Genomic DNA, 21,980 nt, shown 5'->3' with positions numbered 1-21,980 from the left:
AGGGGGGGAGGGGTAGAAAGGGGATTGGGCCTAAGTCTTGATGAAGCTATACATAATGGACCCCCTGTATGTTATACAAGTGTCTGAGTGGCCAAACATGACAAGCTGAACCGTATCTCCATGGTAACGGTGCCCCCCCCCCCAGGCGAGGAGCTGATCTACCTTGACCCCCACACCACCCAGCCGTCCGTGGAGCCCAGCGACGACGGCCAGGTGCACGACGACACCTACCACTGCCAGCACCCGCCCTGCCGCATGCACATCTGTGAGCTGGACCCCTCCATCGCTGCGGTACGCTCCCGGGAGGGGGGGACAGGATGGGGAAGATGTGATTTGATTGGTGTGTCCAATAGAAAACAAGGCCTTGGTAGTGTTCCCATTGGTTGATCATCATAACGTAAGATGGAGGTTTAGTTTGAACATCATGTGGAGCGGGCCCCTCCTCAGTGAAATGTGTTCTGAGCGCGTTGCGTCCGTCCCTCTCACCACGTCTGTCCCCGCCTCCTCCAGGGCTTCTTCTGCAAGACGGAGGACGAGTTTGACGACTGGTGCATGCGCATCCGACGGGTACGTAAGCGTCGGGTGGGCACTGCGTGGCGCCTTCCCCCCGTGTCGTAGCGTGGACAGAGGGTCGTGTTAACGCCGTGTTTCCCCTCTGCAGTTGTCGTGCAACCGGGGGAGTCTCCCCATGTTCGAGCTGGTGGAGTCCCAGCCCTCCCACATGGTCAGCGTGGACGTGCTGAACCTCACCCCTGGTAACTACCTCCCCCCCCCCCCCCCCCAAAATAAAAAAAATAGTACAGTACTATTGAAATATGCTTCTTGTTAAAAGTTTTTTTTAAATGCTAATGCCGAACAGGTAGGCGTGTGTTTAACGGCAGCTATTGTTATCAAACAGTCAATCAATCAATTCGTTAAGACAAAACTTTATCAATCCCCCGGGGGAGAAATTCGGGTGTTTCAGCAGCAAGAAGTAAGACAGTCAAGAAACTGTAGCGATAGATGCCAAAATAGTGCCAAAGTATTTCTGAAAAAATAAAATAATAATAATTTGAATCTACATTTATTTGGTGACCCAATTTAAAATCTCCCGAAACCCACATGTGGGTCGCAACAAAGTCTTTGGGGAAGACTGGTCTAACCCCTGTACTGTTGTGTTAGTCTCCTGTCAGGCCACCATTGTATGTTGTACGTCGTGGCACTTAATGTACGCACTTAATCTACATTGCACTTATTCATAGTACTTAAAGATCCCATGCCATGCTATTTATGGATGCTTCAATATAGGTATTAGTTGGCTACAAACACAGTATTCAAAGACGTCCCCGAAATTCAGCCGTGGTGCAGAGTTACAGCCACTCCAAACCAGTCGCACATTGAGCTTCCCCCTAACGCGCTGTTTCGGTGGGCGTGTCAAGGCAGGTCAAGGAGGGGGGTGGGGGTGTGGCCCTGAGCAGCTTGTAGCCACAGTACAATGCGCTCTGGTTACGGTGGGCGTGTCAAGGCAGGTCAAGGAGGGGGGTGGGGGTGTGGCCCTGAGCAGCTTGTAGCCACAGTACCATGCGCTCGCCGCTCTGTTGACGGTGGATGTATCGCAATGGCTCGTAGAAACCCATATTATACATAGATATCTATATAATATAATATAATATATGATGTATATTATCACCTGGCCCTGCATGCGCTCTGTTTACGGTGGATGTATCGCAATGGCTCTTATAAACCCATATTATACATATCTATATCATATAATCTATAATATATATTATCACCTGGCCCTGAGCAGCTTGTAGCCACGGTACCATGCGCTGTTTACGGTGGATGTATCGCAATGGCTCTTAGAAACCCATTTTATACATAGATATCTATATCATAATATATATTATCACGGCCAAAAGCTGTGTGAGCCTCCAGACGATCAAACGACCGCGTCTTCTTCAGATTGATGTGGAAGTGGAAGAACCAGAGACGTCGGAGAACCCGACGAAGTCCTTCGCGATTCATTATATCGTCTGCACACAGGTTTTGGCCGTGATAATATGTATTATTTGATATAGATATCTATGTATTATATGATATTATTTAGATGTAGAGCCCCAGGACTGTAACGCTGCTGGAGTTGTTGATATAAACAACACGTCGGACTCTCGTCTCTGGTATTTCTACAACGAGACTCGTAGTGGGGGTTATCTCAGCCATGGTTGAGAATGAATTGGGGGAAAGGAACTTTGGCTTTGACTCCCTGAAGTACATGAACCACGACATGGAGGAGAAGGGGATTGTTGGCCGCGAATGTATCCCGCTTGAGCCCTGCTTCCCGCCGCCTCGGCAGCGGTCAGCGCTAATCACCGCCACCTGAAGCGGTGGTCCATCGGCAGCGAGGCTCCGGCGGGAGACGACCGCGGTCAACAATCCCTTTCTCCTCCATGTTGTGGTTCATGCCTACTTCAGGGAGTCAAAGCCAATGTTCCTTTCCCCCAATTCATTCTCAACCATGGCTGAGATAACCCCCACTACGAGTCTCGTTGTAGAAATACCAGAGACGAGAGTCCGACGTGTTATGCGCCATCACACCAACAGCAGAACGGTTATCCAAATAACAAGGAAGTGTACAACACTTGCGTTACAGTCCTGGAGCTCTATATCTAAATAATATCATATAATACATAGATATCTATATCAAATAATACATATTATCACGGCCAAAAGCTGTGTGCACGTCCAGACGATATAATGAATCAAAAAGGACTTCGTCGGGTTCTCCGACGTCTCTGGTTCTTCCACTTCCACATCAATCTGTAGTAGACAGAACCGCGCGCTGCCTGCTGCCTGCTGCCGGCGCAAGGCACCACCGCCCGGCTGCCCGCTGCCGGGCGGTGGTGCTTCGCGGCGGTGGTGCCTCGCGCCGCGGCAACCGGCGGCAGGCAGCATGTCGCAGTTCATGTACTTCGATGTCGTTCTGCCATTGCATTCAAAATTCTGTAACTAGCCTGTTACTACGAACTAAGCAACTACCATACACGTATTAGCATTTAGCACTAGCTCAATCACGACTCCTTCAGAATTCTTGTGGGTGGTTACGAACCAACCAAGTGGGCAGGGCCATGAATAATAGTTTGACAACGCTACGTCACAGTGTCACCTTATCCAGATTGGCTCATTTCTTCTGCCTTTTTCCTTTCATTGCCTATTGCATTCAGCAGACACACTGCATAGATTTCAAACTTACCACAGCTCACAAACTTATTCAGACCTATGTTATTTAACAAACAGGAAAAATGTGATTTTAATGGCATGGGCTCTTTAATTGTGTAACATCTGCAGTAGCTGCTAGCATTGCTGTACACGGGGAATGGGTTAGCCTAGCGATTGTTGTACTTGCACTTGGCTCTATGAACGTCTTTACTGTACTGACAGCGATATGTTGTTTCACTTCTTATGACAAATGTACTTATTGTAAGTCGCTTTGGATAAAAGCGTCTGCTAAATGCCCTAATTCGCTGTAGCTGCTCCACTCTTGTGGAACCAACTGCCACCCGACATACGTGATGCCCCCTCCATTTATGCCTTTAAATCAAGGCTCAAAACCCATCTGTACAACCTTGCCTTCCCTCCCCATTAACTATCTGACCTCTGCACTACTGCCTTTGTTGTGTGTAGATGTCCGGTTTCATGTCTTTTATTTGTATTTTATCCTAATGTTATTTTGCCTTCATCTTTGCCTACTGTATGCACTATGTGCAAACTGTTATAAATGTGCTTTTATAAATACATTTTACTGACTAAATGTGAATGTAAAGGCTCCAGTCCAGCAGCCCGCGGCTGTGGGACCCAGTGAGGGTGAACAGTGTAATCATACCTCTCCTTCCCTCCCGCTGATCCCCTCTACGCAGACTTCCCGGACTCGGACCGACTGGAGCGCTTCTTCGACTCGGAGGACGAGGAGTTCGAGATCCTGTCCCTGTGACCCCCCCCCCCCCCCCCCCCCCCGCGACCCCCAGAAACACTAAGAGACGCTTCCTTAACCCCGGACTCTCCATCCCTCCCCTGGAGCGAAGAGGCGCGTGGTGGAGGAGGAGGAGAGCAGCAGCCACGCCGCGGCGTTCCGTCTCCTCTCCCGCTCCGGGAGTCGTTGCCATGCGCCCCCCGCAGCAGACAGGAGCCGGGGACCCCTCCTGTCTGCCCCCCCCCCCCCCCCCCGCGCGGTTCCATTCGAGTCTTAACACTTTGAAGGTTGATTTTCTAGAAGTGATATACGGTGCCTTCCCCCCCCCCCCCCCCCCCAGCAGAAGAGCCGTGCGTACGGTTTATGTTGTCGTTCGGCCACGGCACCTCGACCCACGGCTTGCAGTTTCTTTCTCCCCCCCTCCCCGTGTGTCTTCTAACAGCCTGTGAAGGACGCTGCCCCCTGCCTCCTCCTAACTTGTGTTTAATTGTTCCTGCAAAACTACTCTGATAGAAATCTACAAAGATCCATACACACCACCTCACTCGAAGGCTATTTATTTACGCAGAAACACCGACCGCATACACAGATGACAGAACAACTGACGTGTAACATCAAGGATTCAAAAAAGGTAAAAAATAAAAAATGATCTGTTGAAATCAGACTGGCATCCAGCTGATCGTTCCTGGTGTTCTGTGAATTGGGTCGATTCGCGTCGCAACACCAAGGCGTGACTGTGATGAGGTGTCCAAGTGTGTGTGGTCTCACTGGTCTGGAAGGAAGTCCCGGCTCCCAGGAGACCAGGTGAAGGGTCCGGGTCAGCAGCTCTACCGCCACAGCTCTGCGATTGGTTGGTGCTCCGCGGCGGTCAGCGCGCTCAGGCTGAGTCGCTTGATGTTGTCGTGAACCTCGTCGATGCTCTGAGACGCGTCGACGACCTGGGAGAGGAACGGCAATCGGGACGGCGCCGTATCAACACAGGTGACAGCCACACGCTTACTGGGGTAAATGATTGGATCCTTAAATGGGCGGCGTGTGGCTCAGGAGGTAGAGCGCGTTGGCTGGTAACCGGGAGGTTGCTGGTTCGATCCCCGGCTCCTCCTAGCTGAGCGGTGAGGTGTCTCTGAGACGCCTCACCCTGACTGCTCCTGACGAGCCGGCTGTCGCCTTGCAGGGCTAACATCGCCGTCGGTGTGTGTTTGTGTGCATGAATGTTAGGCAACATTATAAAGCGCTTTGAGCGTCCACTGGTTAGAAAAGCGCTGTATAAATGCAGTCCATTTAGCATTTAAAGAAATCGATGCGATTTAGTGGTCCTACCTGCCAGTTGACAGAGTTTTCGTCCATGAGCTGCTCGAAGCGCCCCTGCACACGCTGCTGGAAGCTGCTGGTCTCGTACCGCTCGGTCCCGAACTCGCCTCGCTGGGCGGCGGCGGCGGGGCTCAGCTGCAGGTACAGCACCAGATCCGGCTTGGGCAGGCCCACGTCGGGGGCCTTGCACCACTCGATGGAGAAGTCCTGGAGACGGAGCCGGAAGGGACAGGGTCACCCACCGCCCAGAGCAGACGCTTCTGACCGAGGCGTCTTACTGGCTGAACACCAGTAAGACGCTTCTAACTGAAGTGTCTTACTGTACGTCCACACCACTGTACGACTTGAGCGACCAAAGCGAACAGAAATATTCACAGCGAATATTTCTGTTCGCTTTGGTCGCTCATGACGTACAATTCAAAAGTGCCTGCCGGTGTTCCCTGGGATCCACGCAAGCGAAGAGCGTCTGCATTCCGATTGGCTGTCAGTGTTTTGCCGCTGAAACGCGTCATAGTAATTTGCATAAAGTTCAACAGTTTTAAACTCTTTTTGGATGCTCTGGTCGCTCAACTTTGGCCGCTGGTAGTGTTGGTTGCTTTGGTCGCTCAACTTTGGCCGCTGGTAGCGTTGGTCGCTTTGGTCGCTCTTGCCCATAGAAAGTGAATGACTTCCGGCGATTTGGTAGCTCAATTCGCTTCCGGTGTGGACGTACAGTTAACGCAGCGTCTTAAATAAAAAAATAATACTAATCTCGAAAATAGTCCCAGAAGTTGTCCACTTCTAACTGAGGCGCCTTACTGGCTGTACACGGTAGGAACCTATCGAGGGCTTTCTAAAAACCCACGACAACGGTACCGCTCTGTGGAGCGTGTTGGAGACTACTGGTGCTGGTGTGTGAACCCAGAACTTAGGAGGTTGATTTTGACACTCACCGGCTTGGCGCTGGTGAACGCGACCCCGGAGAAGGCGTATCGGTCGATGATAAGCGTGGTGCCTTCCTCCAACTTCTTCTTCATCAGGGGCCTGGAATGAGTAGCTGGGTTTTAGTATTTTGCATAAATTAAAAAGGGGTGACATTATGCCACCAGGGTTGAGTGTGATTATCCATGACAAGCCGTTTCAAATAATCTGCCTTATCCTGTGTTTTAGTGACACCCACGAGTAGGCGTGTCTACCTAGATGAATGACGGACAGATGAGTAGGCTGGTCCACTGAACTACACAGCATACATCTAGGTGGACACGCCCACTTGTGATGTCACTAAAACACAGGAAAGGGCAGATTTTCGTAACGCTTATAATGGCTAATCACACCCAGCTTGTGGCGTAACGTCCTCGCCCCTCTAAGGTACCGAGGCACAGACGTCGTGGAGGCGTTATTTCTCACACAAGCTCCCAGCGGTTGGCCGAGAACAGCAGGTGCACGGTGTGGTCCTCCAGGTCACTCTTATTCTCCAGGTAGGAGCTGATCAGCTTCCCGATGGTCGTGGTCCTGTCTGTCAAGACACATCGTAACGTTGGGAAAGTCCCAGATATATATAGATAAGTCAAACCCATGGATTTCATTATTAAATATGTGACTTTGAGAACAACAGATTTAAAATCATACAGGAGGTATAAAGCCTATGATATTTAATAATAATACGTTTTATTTGTAGAGCTCTTTACATTCGAAAATCTCAAAGTGCTACAGAGTTTAAAATAAAAAAGGGTTGTTTAAACATAATACACATACAGTAAAAGAGAAATTAGAAAAAGGCTTTTTAAAAAAGATAAGTCTTAAGGTTTCGTGTAAAAACAGCTGTAGTACAGCTGTAGCTGTAGTCTGTTCATACATACTGCATATGTATGCAGTATGATGATGGGCAACTTTTGCTAGAAGTCTCGAAGCGTTTCATTGTAGAAAATGTCTAGACTGGGTAGCCCCGCCCATACATTCTGCTTCCGATACGTTTTTGCGGCAGCCAATAACCAAGCTGGATCCCCCCCCCCTGCGCGCTATTGGCTGGTGGAACACAATGACGACAGGGAAGCGGCGGCAAGCAGCCAATTGCGTACAGAGTCATTTGAACTAGGCCTATTGAGCTCGCCTCTTGATCTAATGAAAAACAGCTGCTTCCTCAGACCAACGTGCAATCTACAAGGAGCTTTGTCTGCCAATAGCCAGGCTACAAAATGTCTTCAGACATCTGGTCAGAAAGTTTCAGTGCATCATTTCTGCCAGAATTCCGCTAGGGGATCTCAACAAACCATTAATTATTGTAGTTCAATCATGTGAAACTGAGTTGTAGTATTAACACCACTGCTTGAGTCTATCTGACAGAGGCAGAAAAAGTTAATGTATTGAAGTTGAATTCCCGTTAAGGTTTAATCGGCTGTATCGATGAGAACAAATACAGTGTGCGCTTCTTACTTGTGTTGATTGGCGGAAAGACACCAACTAGGGTCCTACCGACTTGGTAAGGACACACGTTTACCTGCAGTTAACCAACATAACGACTTTGTGGAAAGGGGCGAAGCGGTTGAATGGACTCAGCACGGATCCATCGCAACTCGTATGCAAAGCCACCGTCAGACCCGAAGGCACCGTAGGACTCACCGGGGAACCGCAGCAAGTGTACCGCCCGCCCGACCTCCCGAAACGACTCCACCAGCTTGGTGCACTGGGTGGTCTTACCGGCCCGGTCCACCCCCTCCAGCACGATCAGTGCTCCCCTCTTACACGCCATGGCTCTTGATTTTATAAGTTAATCAAATGGTACTAGTTACGTGATAAAATGGAGGAGACGCGGTCAATCCGCTCCCATTGTAAACACATTTTGGCGGGTTCAGTACGGTGGCCTGGAGGCTCTGTACGGAGAGCGAGAAGTCATTTTCGGCTTCTCGTTGTTTCTAGAAAAAGCGTATCTAGGAAGGTAATTAACCGTTTAAACTTAACCACAATTAAATGCTATAATAAGCTGACATACCATATAGGGCTTTCCTTTACTAAATTGCGCCCCGGAAGGCTTGGCCAGTGTCATTATTGGAAATTTGGTTAACTGTGATCGGTCAATCAGTAACCACTGGCCCTTCTCTGACTTGTTATGAAAACGCATCCAACAGTGACCCCTCCTCCCACCTTCAGTGCGCATGTACACCTGTATGAGCGTGGCTGGGGCAGAGTAAACATTTAAAGAAACGGGTGCAAAGTATATTTCTTTCATTGTTAATTTGCCACCTCTTGGCAGAACATCAGGACGAGCGCCCGGCGAATTTATTATTTTTCATTTTTTTATTTTCTTCCGTTTTACCTTGAAGGCGACCAGCGCTCACCAGAGAGGGCGACCGCCTCTTTGCCCACATTTCTACCGCCCTGTTGCCTACCTAGTTTACATTATTCTATAATAGTGTAATAGGGCAATCATTTGTATGGCACCCAAGCAAACGTATAAAATTGATAGATATATTACTCAAATTCCTACATTAGGAATTTTTTACTCAAAAATAGGCCTACATTAAATGAGTGTGGATTCACACAGTCCGGATTCAGAGCTCCACAAACACACCCTGAAGCCTCACACTTTGCTTTATTACAGATTGTCTGGTACTTAAAACACAACATCTGGATTCAGAGCTCCACAGGAACCACCAGAGTGTCTCACACTTTGCTCTTATGACAGTGCTGGAGGGCGTCTCTGAAGGCGCTGAGCACCATGTCCACGCTGGCGCGGCTGCTGTTGCACCCCATGAGCCCCACGCGCAGCACCTGGGGGCCGAGAGGAACGCTCAGTGGACTGCATCAATACGGCACTTTACTGACCAGGGGGCACGCAAAGCGCTTTACAATACGGCCTCACAGTCGCCCATTCAAGCACACATTCACACCCCGACGGCGGTGACTCAAGACGGCTCGTCAGGAGCGGTCAGGGTGAGGCGCCTCGCTCAGGGACACCTCCACACTCTAGCTAGGAGGGGACCGGGGATCGAACCGGCAACCTTCCGGTTACCAGCCAACCCGCTCAACCTCCTGAGCCACATGCAGTCAGAACAAACACGTCTCGCTAAGGACCAATCCCATTTCTCCCCCTCCCCCTTACCCCTTCAAAACAAGGGGGAGGGGGAAGGGGTAGAAATGTGATTGGGCCTTAGTCCTCAACAGATATATATATATATTTATATGTGTGTTAGTGACGGGTCCCCACCAGGCCGGCAGAGGGCCCCAGGCCCCCAGACACCTCCACGTTGTGGGTCTTCATGATGAAGGAGGTGATCTCCTTCCAGTCGTAGCCTGGGGGAGCCAGGATGGTGGTCACCGTGGGCAGCCTGGAGCTCTGCGGCGGGAGGGAGTCACAGCAGGAGGGAGGGTCACGAGGAGGGGACTAGACGGCTAGCTAGAGCACCTGGCCTCGTGTGCTGGAGCTCAGAGGGCTATACGGTCATCACATGAGAACCGCCTTCATGACGAGAATGGCAGGATAACGACATGAGCTTAACTTCAGACCACAACGGGATACGACAAAATAAAAACAGGTTCAAAGTGCTTTTTTAAAAAAAAAAAAAAACTAAATCATGCCTAAAATGAAAAGATACAGGTATAAAGTCTATAAAAAGTAGTAAAGTATAGTATAACTGTTATCTCTTTATTAATCGTAGTAGTAGAATGATTAGGATAATCTATGAATACACAGGGGGGGGGCTGACCTTGTCCTTGACAAACAGTTTTAGGCCCATGTCCTCCAGACCGCTGTGGAAGTACTCAGCCACGGTGCGATGTCGCTCCCAGGACTCCTCCAAGCCCTGAGGGGAACACAAGCGGTCACCCAGTGCTGCGCGCCCCGGTGCGGTCTAGCCCTGTTGGTGGAGCATCTTAGTAGCAGTGACAGGGTTTCAGGTTCGATTCCCAAGGGCGCTGCTCACGTATGTAGTAAGGGACAGTGCCGTTGATAACGTGTGTGTGTGTGTGTGTGTGTGTGTGTGTGTGTGTGTGTGTGGAATCTTTTCATTTGATAACAAATCCATTCTCAGTGCCTGGGTGTCAGCAACTTCTTTGGTTTTACATTTTAGATCTTGGTGTAAAAACATGAATGTGATCATTCATGTTATATCTCACAACTCACACTTTCATTCATGTCTGAGTACCAGTTAACTCAAAACTGCAAACTGGGACACAAGCAGTCGTAAATCAAACGCACCCCTAATGAATTAATGTTAATGACACACACCTGTGTTCCTACTGTGGAAAGGGTTCACTCGCTAACCTTTGGGTGAGTTACTGAAGAAGTATTTAATTATTAACCAACGTATGGTTTGTTTAAAGCCGTAATCTGCTATTTTGTTGTTTAGAATCAGTTAAAAGTATGGTGATGCAAAGTCCGTTAGCCCGACCATGAGCTTTGTGGTTCAAAACAAACTGAAAAGTGAGCTGATCTGTAGCAGCAGTGGCGTTGAGACCAGATGATCCTTAGAGGGGCCTGACTTACCTGAGACAAACATTTACCTGATACAGTTTACATGCAGATATAGTTACCTTTAGAAACATACTTTACGTACAACCTTACTATATGTTTTATTTATATGCATCGTTCATAATAGTACTTTATTTATTATTTCGTAACTAGTACTGCATCAAAACAGTTTAAGCCTGATTATGGATCAGCCAATACAAGCTCAGAATCCACCCAGCGCCCTCACATGTGGGAGTGGCCTCCCAGATGCATGATGGGTATAACCTACCAGCCTAACCAGTGGCCTGTACCCACTGGGCTAACCATCAGACCCCCCCCACTGGACCCTCACAGAGCGGCCCTTGAAGCGGTCCCTCACCTCCTCAGCCAGCATCCTGAGGGCCTCTCTGAGGGAGTAGAAGGCCGACACGGGGCCGGTGTGGTGGTACCTACGGGGGGGGACGGGGAGACACAGCGTCAGAGCCTCGTCTGGGGGTCCTAGCGACGCTGGAGGACCTCGCTGCGGTACGGAGAGGCCGTTCTATGGTTCCCTGGCAACACGGCTAGATGGAGCGTTACGTAGCATTGCAGTTGAAGTGCTAAGCTAAGTGCTATGCTCATCCTTGCATTAATTAATCAAACACTATTCCCTATCCATTACTAACCTAACTACAGCATTCTAAATGTTTGATTATTTGGAGATTAGCGTGGTGTGACGGGTGATTAGATTATATTTCACATGAGGAGCAGGAAAGACGTTTAGGAAGAACATGCGAGTCCTAGTATTGTGCTCAGACCACATCAGAGACTAGAACTTTGTGGATCCAGCCCCTGTTCTTTACTAGTCCTGGCCTAGGCTAGTCCTGGTCAAGTCCTGGTCCAAGCTAGTCCTGGTCCAGGGTGGTCCTGGTCCAGGGTGTTCCAGAGGTCTTACGTCCTGGCCGGCTTGTCGTCACAGCCCCAGTAGTTGGCGAGCCAGGCCAGGTCCAGGAAGAAAGACACAGGCTTGGTCCTCCTGTTGAAGGCCTTCTGGCTGCGGAAACCAGAGGAGGACGTGCTGTTAATGTTGAGGACGTGTTCTTAACGGTTAGAACACACACTGTTAATATTAAAAAGATGTTCTAACTGTTAAGAACATCAAAAAAGTTAATTTAGTCTAACTTGATAAATTAACTTGTATGTTCATGTAAAAAGACTAGTATTGAACTGTTTACATGAACATACATGTTAATTTATCAAGTTAGACTAAATTAAATTTTTTGATGTTCTTAACAGTTAGAACACACGCTGTTAATGTTGAAGACGTGTTCTTATCGTTTATAACAGGCAAGCAGGGGCTAGGGTTATGTCCATCTCTCAACACAATGTGTCTTTCTGTATTGACTACACTGTATAATATGATAACATGACTTATGTTCTGGATAATATTGGTACTGCTGTTGTTGCATGTGATACTGAATGAATACCCACCAGGCTCTGGGGCTGAAGGAGATGGGGGCGGAACCAGGAGGAGCGTTGAGAACCTTCTGGGAGCCCGTGTATAAAATATCAATTCCTGCAAATAGAAACGTTGAAAATTAGAGGAAAGGAGTATGAAATATAAATTCCTACAAAATTCAACCGTGATTACAGGGAAAGAGTATAAAAACAAATACCTACAAATAAAACATTATAAATAATGTGGAAAGAGTAAAAAATATAAATGGTTCCGACATTTTCAGACGCATTTCTAAAAATGTGGTTAATATTCTTGTCATTGCAAATGATATAAACCCAGATAAGATACTTGGGCCTTAATCCTTTATCTCTGATTAAAGGCAGCTCAATGGTTCTAATGAAGCTCCACCTTGTTTGTCCATGTAGAGAGGAGCTCCTCCCATCGACGCCACACAGTCCACCAGGAACAGGCAGCCGTACCTGTGGTCCAGGTGAGTCATTAAACAGTCTGTAGTTATACACCTGAAGACCAGGCGAGCAATATACAGGTACACTGCATCTTTATATACCTGTAGACCCGGAGAGCAATATACAGCCACACTTTATCTTTATATGCCTGTAGACATGGGGTCCAATATACAGGTACTACACTGTATCTTTATATAACTGTAGACCAGGTGAGCAATTAAACAGTCTGTAATAAAATGTATTAATACATAATAGCTCATAAGTCTACCATCTCCCCTGATACCACATGCATTCAGGTTAGCCCTGAGCTACGACCATAGCCTGGAAAACACTGCTGTATGAATGATAGAGTGCAGCGTTGCTCCATACTGGTGGCAGAGGTCTCCGATGCCGTCCAGGGCGTGAAGGACCCCAGTCGAGGACTCTCCATGGGCCAGAAACATTAGGGCGGGCCGGTGCTTCGACAGGGCCTGCGTTGGATTAACAAAACGACTCAAACATATGAACATGCATGCATGTATGGTTCGCTTGATTTCTATATTTGAGAAATAAAGGAATACTTGATAGAGATGATGATGAAATATGTTTAAATGAAAACCGACCTTTTTAATTTCGTCGTTCGTGAAGCAACCACCCGGGGGTGCTGAAATCGTGTTTACTTTCGCACCTGTAAAGCGGTCCAAAAATAAGCAGCCACAAATGGCATCCTAACAGCACTGTGACCGGGAGTAAACCACGAATCATCCGAACTAATTACAAAAAAATAAAATTAAAAAAAGTCACCGCACCTATCCTCTCCGCCATGTCCGTGGCCCGCTCTCCCCAAATCCCGTTGACCGCCACCAGGACGCCGTCTCCCGGCTCCAGGGCGTTGAAGAGGGCGCACTCCATGGCCGTGTGGCCTGTGCCGCTGACCGCGAACGTCAAGTTGTTTTGGGTTTGAAACGCGTACTGGATGCCGCTCTTGATGTCACTCATTATCTGGGACAAACAAGAAGTCATCAAATCGGTGGACATTTAACATTTTTTAAATCACAAAAAAGTCGTCTGTAAAGATAAAATGTTAAAGACCATTCTCTATCGATAAAAGTCCCCCCACCAACCTCAAACATCTCTGGGTGCATGTGCCCGATGATGGGGTTGGCCCCGGCCTCCAGGATCCGCGGGGGGACATTGGAGGGCCCCGGACCGAACATGAACCGGTGCGGGGCCACGAATGGTTTGTTCAGACATGCAGGCTTCGGGACTGACAGAGACGACATGGTTCCTGAGCGGCGATGGACTAGACGAGACGAACACAAACTACTGCGAAGAGGTGGACGGATCCACCCCCCTGTCCGACCACTGAGCTCCTTATGTCAATAAAGGGACCTGAAGCTTCGTTGTGGGGACTGTCGTGATGTCATGTAGGCTATTACATCATGGTTGTTCCACTTCCACATTTCGTCCAACAAATTTATTTTCATGCACCATTTACACATATTTCATACATTTGCTCTTCTTTCTTATCAGAACAGCTGAACTCTAGTCGTGTATTAAAGCTTACTAAGTTAATTATTGGCGGATGAGTTAAATGCAAGACAAAGCTGATCGCATTATATCGACGATATGCGTGTGTTTTGCAGCCTGCAGTGGTCGTGGTGGAGCTGATTAAAAGCTGATGATACCCCGTCCTTTACAAACAGGGCCAGGGGGTGAAGGTACAGGTCACAGACCCGGGGGTTATGTCCCCTCTGTTTCCGACGATAGTTATTTGGTTTAGGATTGACAGAGACATAAAGGCTAATTTAATTAGTGGTTCGGTCAAAAAAGCTGGTTCAGAGATTTGTTTGGTCACCTTTTCAGATATTTTTTACTGCTATGAAAAATATGCTTGAATTATTTAAGCAGCGGATTTTGATCACGTGATTATTATAAAATTGTTGTCATGGCAACATCCAGATTTATTCATTTAATTTGAAAAATCTCATCCCTCAACATGATAATGAGACAACACGACAGCAGTCTGAGTTATAAAACGGTTTTATTAGGGTTAGAGTTTGGGGGTTTGAGGCTGTCGTGGAGAGACGAGCAGGTGCTTGCCCAAGGGTTTGAGGCAGAAGGAGCCCTCCCGGTAGACCAGCTGGCCGCGGACCAGGGTGGCGTGCACCAGTCCCCGCAGCGTGCCCCCCAGGTAGGGCGTCACCTGCAGGAAGACACATCGCAAGGTCACACATTTGATCAAATAGACTGGGTGTAAGACTGGGTAGCTTTACATTTCGAGGGCCCCTATTTTCCCCCGGGTGTGATGAGATTGGCCGCTACAAGCCTTTGAACCTCCCCGTTTGGAGACTTCACCTGTGGGAGAGTCCAAGATGTATAATGGTGGATCAGCCTAGTGGACTGTACCAAATGGTAGGCTGATCTGGGTGACGAAATAGGGGCCCTTTTCATTTATTAGCGTATCGTAGCTTCCTGGTGATGGTATCGAGGGCGGTGTTTGCGTACCTTGTTTTTATGGTGGATGTTTCCTTCCTGGACCTGGACAGATGAGGAAAGAACCAGTCTTGGTCTTAGAGGTTGGCTTTTAGTCAAACTCGGCCTTTTAGGGCATTTATGCTAACATGTGCAATAAGGACAATGATTGTGTTTCTAGAATGTAGACATGTTCATGCTGTAAGTCGGAGAGCTGCGCTTAATATTCATGCAGCGTTTGAAGTAGTTCCGGTGAATAACCGGTTTTTTTTAACACACACCACAAACTCCCGCTCTGGGTCCCAGATGACGAGGTCGGCGTCGTAGCCCGGCGCCAGGCTCCCCTTCCGGTCGTCAAGGCAACACAGCTGGGCCGTGTTCCGGGAGAGGAGTCGCGTCGCGTCCGAGAGCTGGAAGCCCCGCCCACTCGCGGAGGTCCAGAAGAGTGACAGACCTGCCACCCACACAGAACACACAGGATGGTTCTAGAGGTGAGGGGGTTCTTCCAGTAGGGAGGGGGTTCTAGTAGGGAGGGGGTTCTAGTAGGGAGTGGGTTCTAGAGGGGAGGGGTTTCTAGAGGGGAGGGGGTTCTAGAGGTGAGGCGGTTCTAGAGGTGAGGGGGTTCTTCTAGTAGGGAGGGGGTTCTAGTAGGGAGGGGGTTCTAGTGGTGAGGGGGTTCTTCTAGTAGGGAGGGGGTTCTAGAGGTGAGGGGGTTCTAGAGGTGAGGGGGTTCTAGAGGGGAGGGGGTTCTAGAGGTGAGGGGGTTCTAGAGGTGAGGGGGTTCTAGAGGTGAGGGGGTTCTAGTAGGGAGGGGGTTCTAGTAGGGAGGGGGTTCTAGAGGTGAGGGGGTTCTAGAGGTGAGGGGGTTCTTCTAGTAGGGAGGGGGTTCTAGAGGTGAGGGGGTTCTAGAGGTGAGGGGGTTCTTCTAGTAGGGAGGGGGTTCTAGAGGGGAGGGGGTTCTAGAGGTGAGGGGGATCTTCTAGTAGGGAGGGGGTTCTAGTAGGGAGGGGGTTCTAGAGGTGAGGGGGTTCTAGAGGTGAGGGGGTTCTAGAGGTGAGGGGGTTCTAGAGGTGAGGGGGTTCTTCTAGTAGGGAGGGGGTTCTAGAGGTGAGGGGGTTCTAGAGGGGAGGGGGTTCTAGAGGGGAGGGGGTTCTAGAGGTGAGGGGGTTCTAGTAGGGAGGGGGTTCTAGTAGGGAGGGGGTTCTAGAGGTGAGGGGGTTCTAGAGGTGAGGGGGTTCTAGAGGTGAGGGGGTTCTAGAGGTGAGGGGGTTCTTCTAGTAGGGAGGGGGTTCTAGAGGTGAGGGGGTTCTAGAGGTGAGGGGGTTCTAGTGGGGAGGGGGTTCTAGAGGTGAGGGGGTTCTAGTAGGGAGGGGGTTCTAGAGGTGAGGGGGTTCTAGAGGTGAGGGGGTTCTAGCGGTTTCCATCCCTGCTGTCCTCAGCCTGACCTGTAGAGGGGCGACCTTGAGAAAGATGTCTGAACACCTTCCTACATTAACGAATAATTAGCCTCTTTGGATTAAAGGCTCTTCTAAATAACACGATTGTAAAGTAGTAAGAAAGCTGTGTGTTTTCAGTGGTTAAAAGCAATGGGCCTTGTGCAAGTCAAGTGTTGGACTGGAATGGACGATCAGAAATCCATATTCCTACTACCAGCTGATGGGATAATTTTCCTGACAGATCTTCATATCCAGGCTAACATTGTGGATAAATGTTCATTCTCTTGGTACATTAAGCTGCCAGCTTTCTGGTTCGTAGCGGAGGTCTTTTGAAGAGACGGGAGACTTTGAACCTGTCAATTATTACTGTCAGACTGGGCTGTTTGTTTGTCTCTCGTGGACTTTACTCAAACACACACACCGTCTGAACTGTCACGTGGGAGAAGAGACCTAATGGTCTACTAGGTAAAGTTCAGGTGCAAACATCTACCTTACTGTACTTAGAGTCAGAAGATGACTATGATTCCGGTATTGTGCAGGTATGCAGGTATTCCCTGCCTTGCCAAGAGGAGTGACAGCGATAGAAGCGATAGGATAGAAAGCTTCTAAAAGGTTTGGCGTTCGATTCCCAATGTCCGCATTCTACCTGTAGGCATCACAGAGCAAGATAACCCCTAACCCTACCTGCTTCTTATGACATAAATACGTTTAATTAGTATATGACTATTAAATAGTGACGTTGTCGTGGTTACCAAACTGCAGGGAGGAGATCCCTCCCCAGGCCTGGCTGAAGTCTCCAGTGTCCAGGTTCTTGAGTTCGGGGGTGCAGGGGGAGTGGTCCGAGACCACCATGTCGATGTCTCCGGCCTTCAGCGCCGCCCACAGCTGCTCCTGAGGGACCAGAGAGCCCACCAACCACGGCGTTAGAGTACGGTGGCCCCGGGGGACCACTGGACCCTGGAGACCAACTCTGATGAAGGCTAGTGGAATAGTGAAGGATAGTCACGCTGTGACGGGTCTTTAAGAGACTTTAAGAGGCTAAGCAGATACATGTTAGTCTGAACGAGGCTCGAGTCCTGACTCTGAGCTTCAGGTTCTAAATGACATCGAACGTAACGCATGCACACGACAACACAAAAGTACACAACAACAAGAACACACTCCGGTCTCTCGTCAGACGCGCCGCGTTGTCAGCACTTCCCTGCCGGGCCACCGGGGGCGCTCGCCCGACGCCGGGCCTAGCGGTGGGCCTACCTGGTTGGCCTGGCTCCGGATGGGGGGGCAGCACTTGAACTGCGTGGCCCTGGGGGGGATGTCCTCGGAGGAGAGGGTCAGGTAGTGATGGGTGGTCTCCACGGTCAGCGGGGCCCCCGCCGCCCGGGCCCCCCGGATAAGAGCCAGCGGCTCGGCCGAGGACAGGTGGACGATGTGACACCGGACCCTGTGGGGGCAGAGGTCAGAGGTTGGAGACTTCAGAGGGACACTGGGATCCGAACCCAGAGCCTCAGGGCTGAGGGTGTGAAGAGCCTAACCCCCCCCCCTGATAATGGGACAATTATGTTGTTTTTACTGCTATACTATGACGCCATTAAGCTGACGTTGCTCTCCAAACGTCCTATCGCTGCGTATTGTCAAGTATGTTGTGGTGTCAGTATCGCTGCAGTACGGTAGTGGAGGTTACGATCCCTAGCGGTGTTGCTGGTGAGCGTCTTGTGGCTCTCACCGGTACTGCAGGCAGAGCTGGGTGACGGTGCGGATCGCCTCCACCTCCATCACGTCCTTCCGCGACCGCAGGAAGGTAGAGTACTCACACGGGTCTGAAGGCACAGGGGAAACGCCAGGTTCATAAAGCTCCCGGAAGTCCACGACTGGATTTGGACATCCCGTCTGGATTTGGCTCATTGGGTGTTATGGTGCGGGCTGGACCAGTGCATGGCTGGAGGTCAATCCTGGCAGCATCGCATGTACTTTACGGGACTATTTTATTAGCTACTTACCACCGCTCTCCTCTATCGTCTCGGGAACCTCCTTCTCAGCGTGGAACTAGGGGAACACAAAACTCACATGACCACCATTCCTTCTTTAAGCAGACACTGATATAGAGGTCAAGGGCAGGAAGTGGGTAGTTTCACTTCCTGGGTGTGGACATCACACCCAGGAAGTGATGTCCGGGTCCTGAGGAGCGTGGCCTACCAGCAGGACGCTCCCGGTGCCCTGCAGCTGCTGCATGGCCGCGTGGAGGTCGGCGTCGACCACGTGGGGGAACTCGTCCACGCCACTGTGGATCAGGAAGCACTTGAAGCCCGCCACGCCGGCCCAGATCATGGGGCGAAGCTCCAGCTGTAGAGAGGGGAACCAGCGGGGGGGATTTCAACAAGCTGGGGGACGGCAGGAACACACAGAGCTGATCCAGGACCAGGTCTACACCCCTGGCCGAAGGTCAAAACACCGCCCTGATATCAAAGCGTTACACTTTTGATCGACAGCAACTGGTTGGACGTCATGACATCACCGGTACCTCATCGTGACATCACCGATTCTTTGCAGAAACGCTACTGATATTCTACAGTGTCACTGGCTTCTGAATGAGTTGGCACTGCTGCATCAGTTCCTGCTAGGATGACCAACAGAAACCTGGTCCAACTGGCATCGGGTCAACTTCCACCCTGTCAGCTTCACAACGTTTTGCACTCAGTTGTTGGACCCTAGTTTGATCTGAACTCCCGTTGACACTATCTCTGTATTTCGACTTCGTTGTATTGTTGTTTTGGTGTGTGTGTGTGTGTGTGTGTGTGTGTGTGTGTGTGTGTGTGTGTGTGTGTGTGTGTGTGTGTGTGTGTGTGTGTGTGTGTGTGTGTGTGTGTGTGTGTGTGTGTGTGTGTCCCATTTCCCTGTTCTGGGACATTAAAGCATTATTGAACTATTTCCTCTCGTTGCACCTGGTTCCCCGGGATGACCCCGCCCCAGAAGGCGGTGTCGACGAAGCACTGGCCCTCGGCCACGCACATCTTCTCGTCCAGGTTCCCCAGCGTGGTGGTGGGGGGGATGCTGTTGCTATGGGAACAGGAGGTACACGACACATTTCCAAATAAGGGTCTCCGTATTTATTTCGGTACTCCCCAGATTGTATCGCTCCTAAACGACGTCCAGGGATCCTTACAGAGACAGGGAGCTTAGCACAAGCACGCCAACTCGATCTCAGCTCGGCTCAAAGCCAGAACCCGCTGGTACTGGGAGTCGAACACACTGCTATACTCGGCCCCAAGCAAGAGAGACACTCCCCCACAGCCCTCATACGCACTTATTGTATATTATATGTTGTCATCCTTACTGTACCGACAGTGATGTATTGTTGTTTCTCTTTCTTCTGGCAAATGTACTTATTGTAAGTCGCTTTGGATAGAAGCACCTGATAAACAACCTCAATGTAAATGCACCCCCCCGATCATGGGGGGGGGGGAGGGCAGGAAGTCACGTACAGCGGCATGTCCACGATGGTGGTGACCCCCCCGGCGGCGGCGGCTCTCGTGGCGGTCCAGAAGCCCTCCCAGGACGTGCGCCCGGGCTCGTTGACGTGCACGTGGCTGTCCACCAGGCCCGGCATCACCACCCGGTCGCCCACGTCCCACACCTGCCCGCGCAAACACAAACACAGGGAGTGTGGCGTCACCACGGGGACGTCACCGGTGAGATGAACGAAGGAGGAGGTCGTGGCGATGACGAAATTGTGTAGCCTGTGTGTGATATCGCTAACGGGACAGCATTTTCAAAGGTATTGATTGACAACGTTGCTGATAATGGCTATAAACCGTGTCAATCGTGTTATTGTTCGTCTCGTAGCGCGTCTGTATCCTCGTAACTCTTTAATAACTTTTTATGTAATGTATTTTAATTACATAACATATCGAGTGATGCCACAAGCTACTGATACTGTACCTCTTAATTGTGTACAACTTTGACAAATAAACTTTGTTTATTTGCTAGCTATATAGCCTACCCTGTAATATACATTGCTTTCTAGTATATTTCTCTTTATCTATAGATATTTATAGTTTTTCAGTGTCTAGCATTCGTTTTCATCTATCTAGAATATGATGCCCCCGACAGGTAGTTGACTGGGAAGTCAGTTCCCAGTCTGACTCGCCTTGAAAGACCAGATGAACGGGAATTTGAACACCGATGACTGATTGTTATTTGAACACGAGCCCACCTCACAAGACTCCTCGTCCGCGGAAAGCGCGCTGCCGGGCCGGACGCTCTGGATCTTCCCGTCTCTGACGTAGATGACTGCCGGCTGGATGACGTCACCAAGCAGCACACGGCGGCTCTTGACGGCCCGGATGGTCGCACCGAGCTCCATGTTCACGACTGACGTTGACAGCTGTCTATCAACGGGGGGTCTGAGATGCTGCAGACATGTGTGACAGCGTGTTGGAGGCCTGCAGCACACGAGCGGTTAACTCCGCCTCCTGACCCGACGTCACCTCTATTGCTTCACATATGTTTATATGTGAAGCACTTTGAGTCTGCCTTGTGTATGTAAAGTGCTATATAAATAAAGTTGCCTTGCCTTGCCTTGCCTATTGATTCGGGGGCAAACTGGACGTGTCGCCGCATGTGCGTTTTCTTGATACATGTGTGCGTAATATTACGTGAGCATGCCGCCATGCTGATGACACCGAGGCTTATGAGCGAACACGGCGAGGTTCAAGTCCCTGGGCCGCTTTGAAGCCGACTGATTTACTGAACATTGGTTCTGATCGCTTTTGATCGCGAGTTACGACTTATTGCATGGTTGAGATTGGTCTCCGCACCTCCACACTCATGATGGTCTCAATGTAACCTTGATTTTCCTGACGAGGGGACACCCTACCCAGTACCAATCTTATCAAAAAACAAATTGATTAAATCTTTTGATTTGATCTTTGATTGGTTGATTTTATAGGACAAATGTATCATGATAAATGTCCCCACAGCGAACCCAAGTGGCGGTGGAAGGTCTCACCACAGATGCTGCAGCCAGCGTCTGACTGTAGCCCTCGCTTCTACACCATCACATCGTGTATTGAATGTTCATCCATCACATTCACAACAAGACCATTCTCATGGGAAATACTACTAATACTGGACAGACCTGAAACACTTTTAATAAAAACATGAAACCTAAATGCACTCGTCGGTAGGTCTTTAAACGCACGTCCCAGTCAGAGGCCGGGCTTAAACGGGCAGTGGCTCATTCAGCACTATAAATTATTCAGGGCCCCGGGCCCCGGATTTAGATACTGCTGGCGGCTGAGTGTTGGTAGGCCAGTAGCATGCTCCCGTGCTAAAGCTTGCTGGCCTTCACCTGGGGTCGACTGGGTTCTGCTAACCAGCCAACCAGCAGACAAACAGGCCTTCTGCTAACCAGCCAACCAGCAGACAAACAGGCCTTCTGCTAACCAGCCAACCAGCAGACAAACAGGCCTTCTGCTAACCAGCCATCCAGCAGACAAACAGGCCT

The 21,980-nt window shown here is 49.8% G+C and overlaps 4 protein-coding genes across 6 annotated transcripts in view; 1 reads left to right on the top strand and 3 right to left on the bottom strand.

The window, feature by feature from the left end:
* atg4b (autophagy related 4B, cysteine peptidase) overlaps positions 1-3,990 on the top strand; it is an 11,477-nt gene extending 7,487 nt beyond the window's left edge. The window contains exons 10-13 of one of the 2 annotated variants that reach the window (XM_030371813.1): positions 146-291; positions 511-567; positions 662-755; positions 3,879-3,990. In XM_030371813.1, coding sequence (XP_030227673.1) covers positions 146-291; positions 511-567; positions 662-755; positions 3,879-3,967 — 386 coding nt within the window. In that variant the 3' untranslated portion in view covers positions 3,968-3,990. The remainder of the gene's footprint in view (positions 1-145; positions 292-510; positions 568-661; positions 756-3,878) is intronic. The other variant, XM_030371814.1, reaches the window with a different exon arrangement.
* A 482-nt stretch (positions 3,991-4,472) lies between these two features.
* On the bottom strand, positions 4,473-8,333 carry dtymk (deoxythymidylate kinase (thymidylate kinase)). The gene is made up of 5 exons (XM_030371817.1): positions 7,856-8,333; positions 6,644-6,752; positions 6,190-6,280; positions 5,267-5,464; positions 4,473-4,884 (listed from the first exon to the last, which is right to left on the bottom strand). Exons 1-5 carry the CDS (start codon positions 7,983-7,985, stop codon positions 4,774-4,776), a joined length of 639 nt encoding a protein of 212 aa, XP_030227677.1. The 5' UTR covers positions 7,986-8,333; the 3' UTR covers positions 4,473-4,773.
* Positions 8,334-8,806: 473 nt separating this feature from the next.
* On the bottom strand, positions 8,807-13,956 carry agxta (alanine--glyoxylate and serine--pyruvate aminotransferase a). The gene is made up of 11 exons (XM_030371815.1): positions 13,691-13,956; positions 13,376-13,568; positions 13,190-13,254; positions 12,957-13,057; positions 12,529-12,599; positions 12,153-12,237; positions 11,617-11,715; positions 11,062-11,131; positions 9,940-10,035; positions 9,441-9,569; positions 8,807-9,004 (listed from the first exon to the last, which is right to left on the bottom strand). The coding sequence occupies exons 1-11, from the start codon at positions 13,847-13,849 to the stop codon at positions 8,897-8,899; spliced, it is 1,176 nt and encodes a 391-aa protein (XP_030227675.1). The 5' UTR covers positions 13,850-13,956; the 3' UTR covers positions 8,807-8,896.
* Positions 13,957-14,591: 635 nt separating this feature from the next.
* zgc:103559 lies at positions 14,592-20,938 on the bottom strand. 2 transcript variants are annotated; one of them, XM_030371810.1, is made up of 11 exons: positions 20,688-20,938; positions 19,957-20,108; positions 19,417-19,531; positions 18,671-18,817; positions 18,475-18,520; positions 18,201-18,294; positions 17,732-17,918; positions 17,230-17,368; positions 15,323-15,495; positions 15,075-15,107; positions 14,592-14,772 (listed from the first exon to the last, which is right to left on the bottom strand). In XM_030371810.1, exons 1-11 carry the CDS (start codon positions 20,835-20,837, stop codon positions 14,620-14,622), a joined length of 1,389 nt encoding a protein of 462 aa, XP_030227670.1. In that variant the 5' UTR covers positions 20,838-20,938; the 3' UTR covers positions 14,592-14,619. The 2 variants fall into 2 exon arrangements, with proteins under 2 accessions (XP_030227670.1, XP_030227672.1); XM_030371812.1 differs by having other exon boundaries at positions 19,417-19,525.
* Between the last annotated feature and the right edge of the window lie 1,042 nt (positions 20,939-21,980).

This window comes from Gadus morhua, chromosome 12 (assembly GCF_902167405.1).
Source record: "Gadus morhua chromosome 12, gadMor3.0, whole genome shotgun sequence".
Classification (NCBI taxonomy): Eukaryota; Metazoa; Chordata; class Actinopteri; order Gadiformes; family Gadidae; genus Gadus; species Gadus morhua.
This window is presented reverse-complemented; position numbering and strand designations above follow the sequence as displayed.

Bases quoted from the DNA above. Each gene is read 5' to 3' on its own strand.
- dtymk (XM_030371817.1), bottom strand. From the start codon at position 7,985: ATGGCGTGTAAGAGGGGAGCACTGATCGTGCTGGAGGGGGTGGACCGG. The intron at 6,753-7,855 runs GTGAGTCCTACG...GTGTCTTGACAG, and splicing joins ACACTTGCTGCGGTTCCCCG to ACAGGACCACGACCATCGGG. The intron at 5,465-6,189 runs GTGAGTGTCAAA...CTCCGTCTCCAG, and splicing joins CGTTCACCAGCGCCAAGCCG to GACTTCTCCATCGAGTGGTG.
- agxta (XM_030371815.1), bottom strand. From the start codon at position 13,849: ATGTCGTCTCTGTCAGTCCCGAAGCCTGCATGTCTGAACAAACCATTC. The intron at 10,036-11,061 runs GTGAGGGACCGC...TGTTCCCCTCAG, and splicing joins TCAGGATGCTGGCTGAGGAG to GGCTTGGAGGAGTCCTGGGA. The intron at 9,570-9,939 runs GTCAGCCCCCCC...CTCCCGCCGCAG, and splicing joins AACTGTTTGTCAAGGACAAG to AGCTCCAGGCTGCCCACGGT.
- zgc:103559 (XM_030371810.1), bottom strand. From the start codon at position 20,837: ATGGAGCTCGGTGCGACCATCCGGGCCGTCAAGAGCCGCCGTGTGCTG. The intron at 18,818-19,416 runs GTGCAACGAGAG...CCCTCTCTACAG, and splicing joins GGGTCATCCCGGGGAACCAG to CTGGAGCTTCGCCCCATGAT. The intron at 14,773-15,074 runs GTACGCAAACAC...GTCTTCCTGCAG, and splicing joins ACATCCACCATAAAAACAAG to GTGACGCCCTACCTGGGGGG.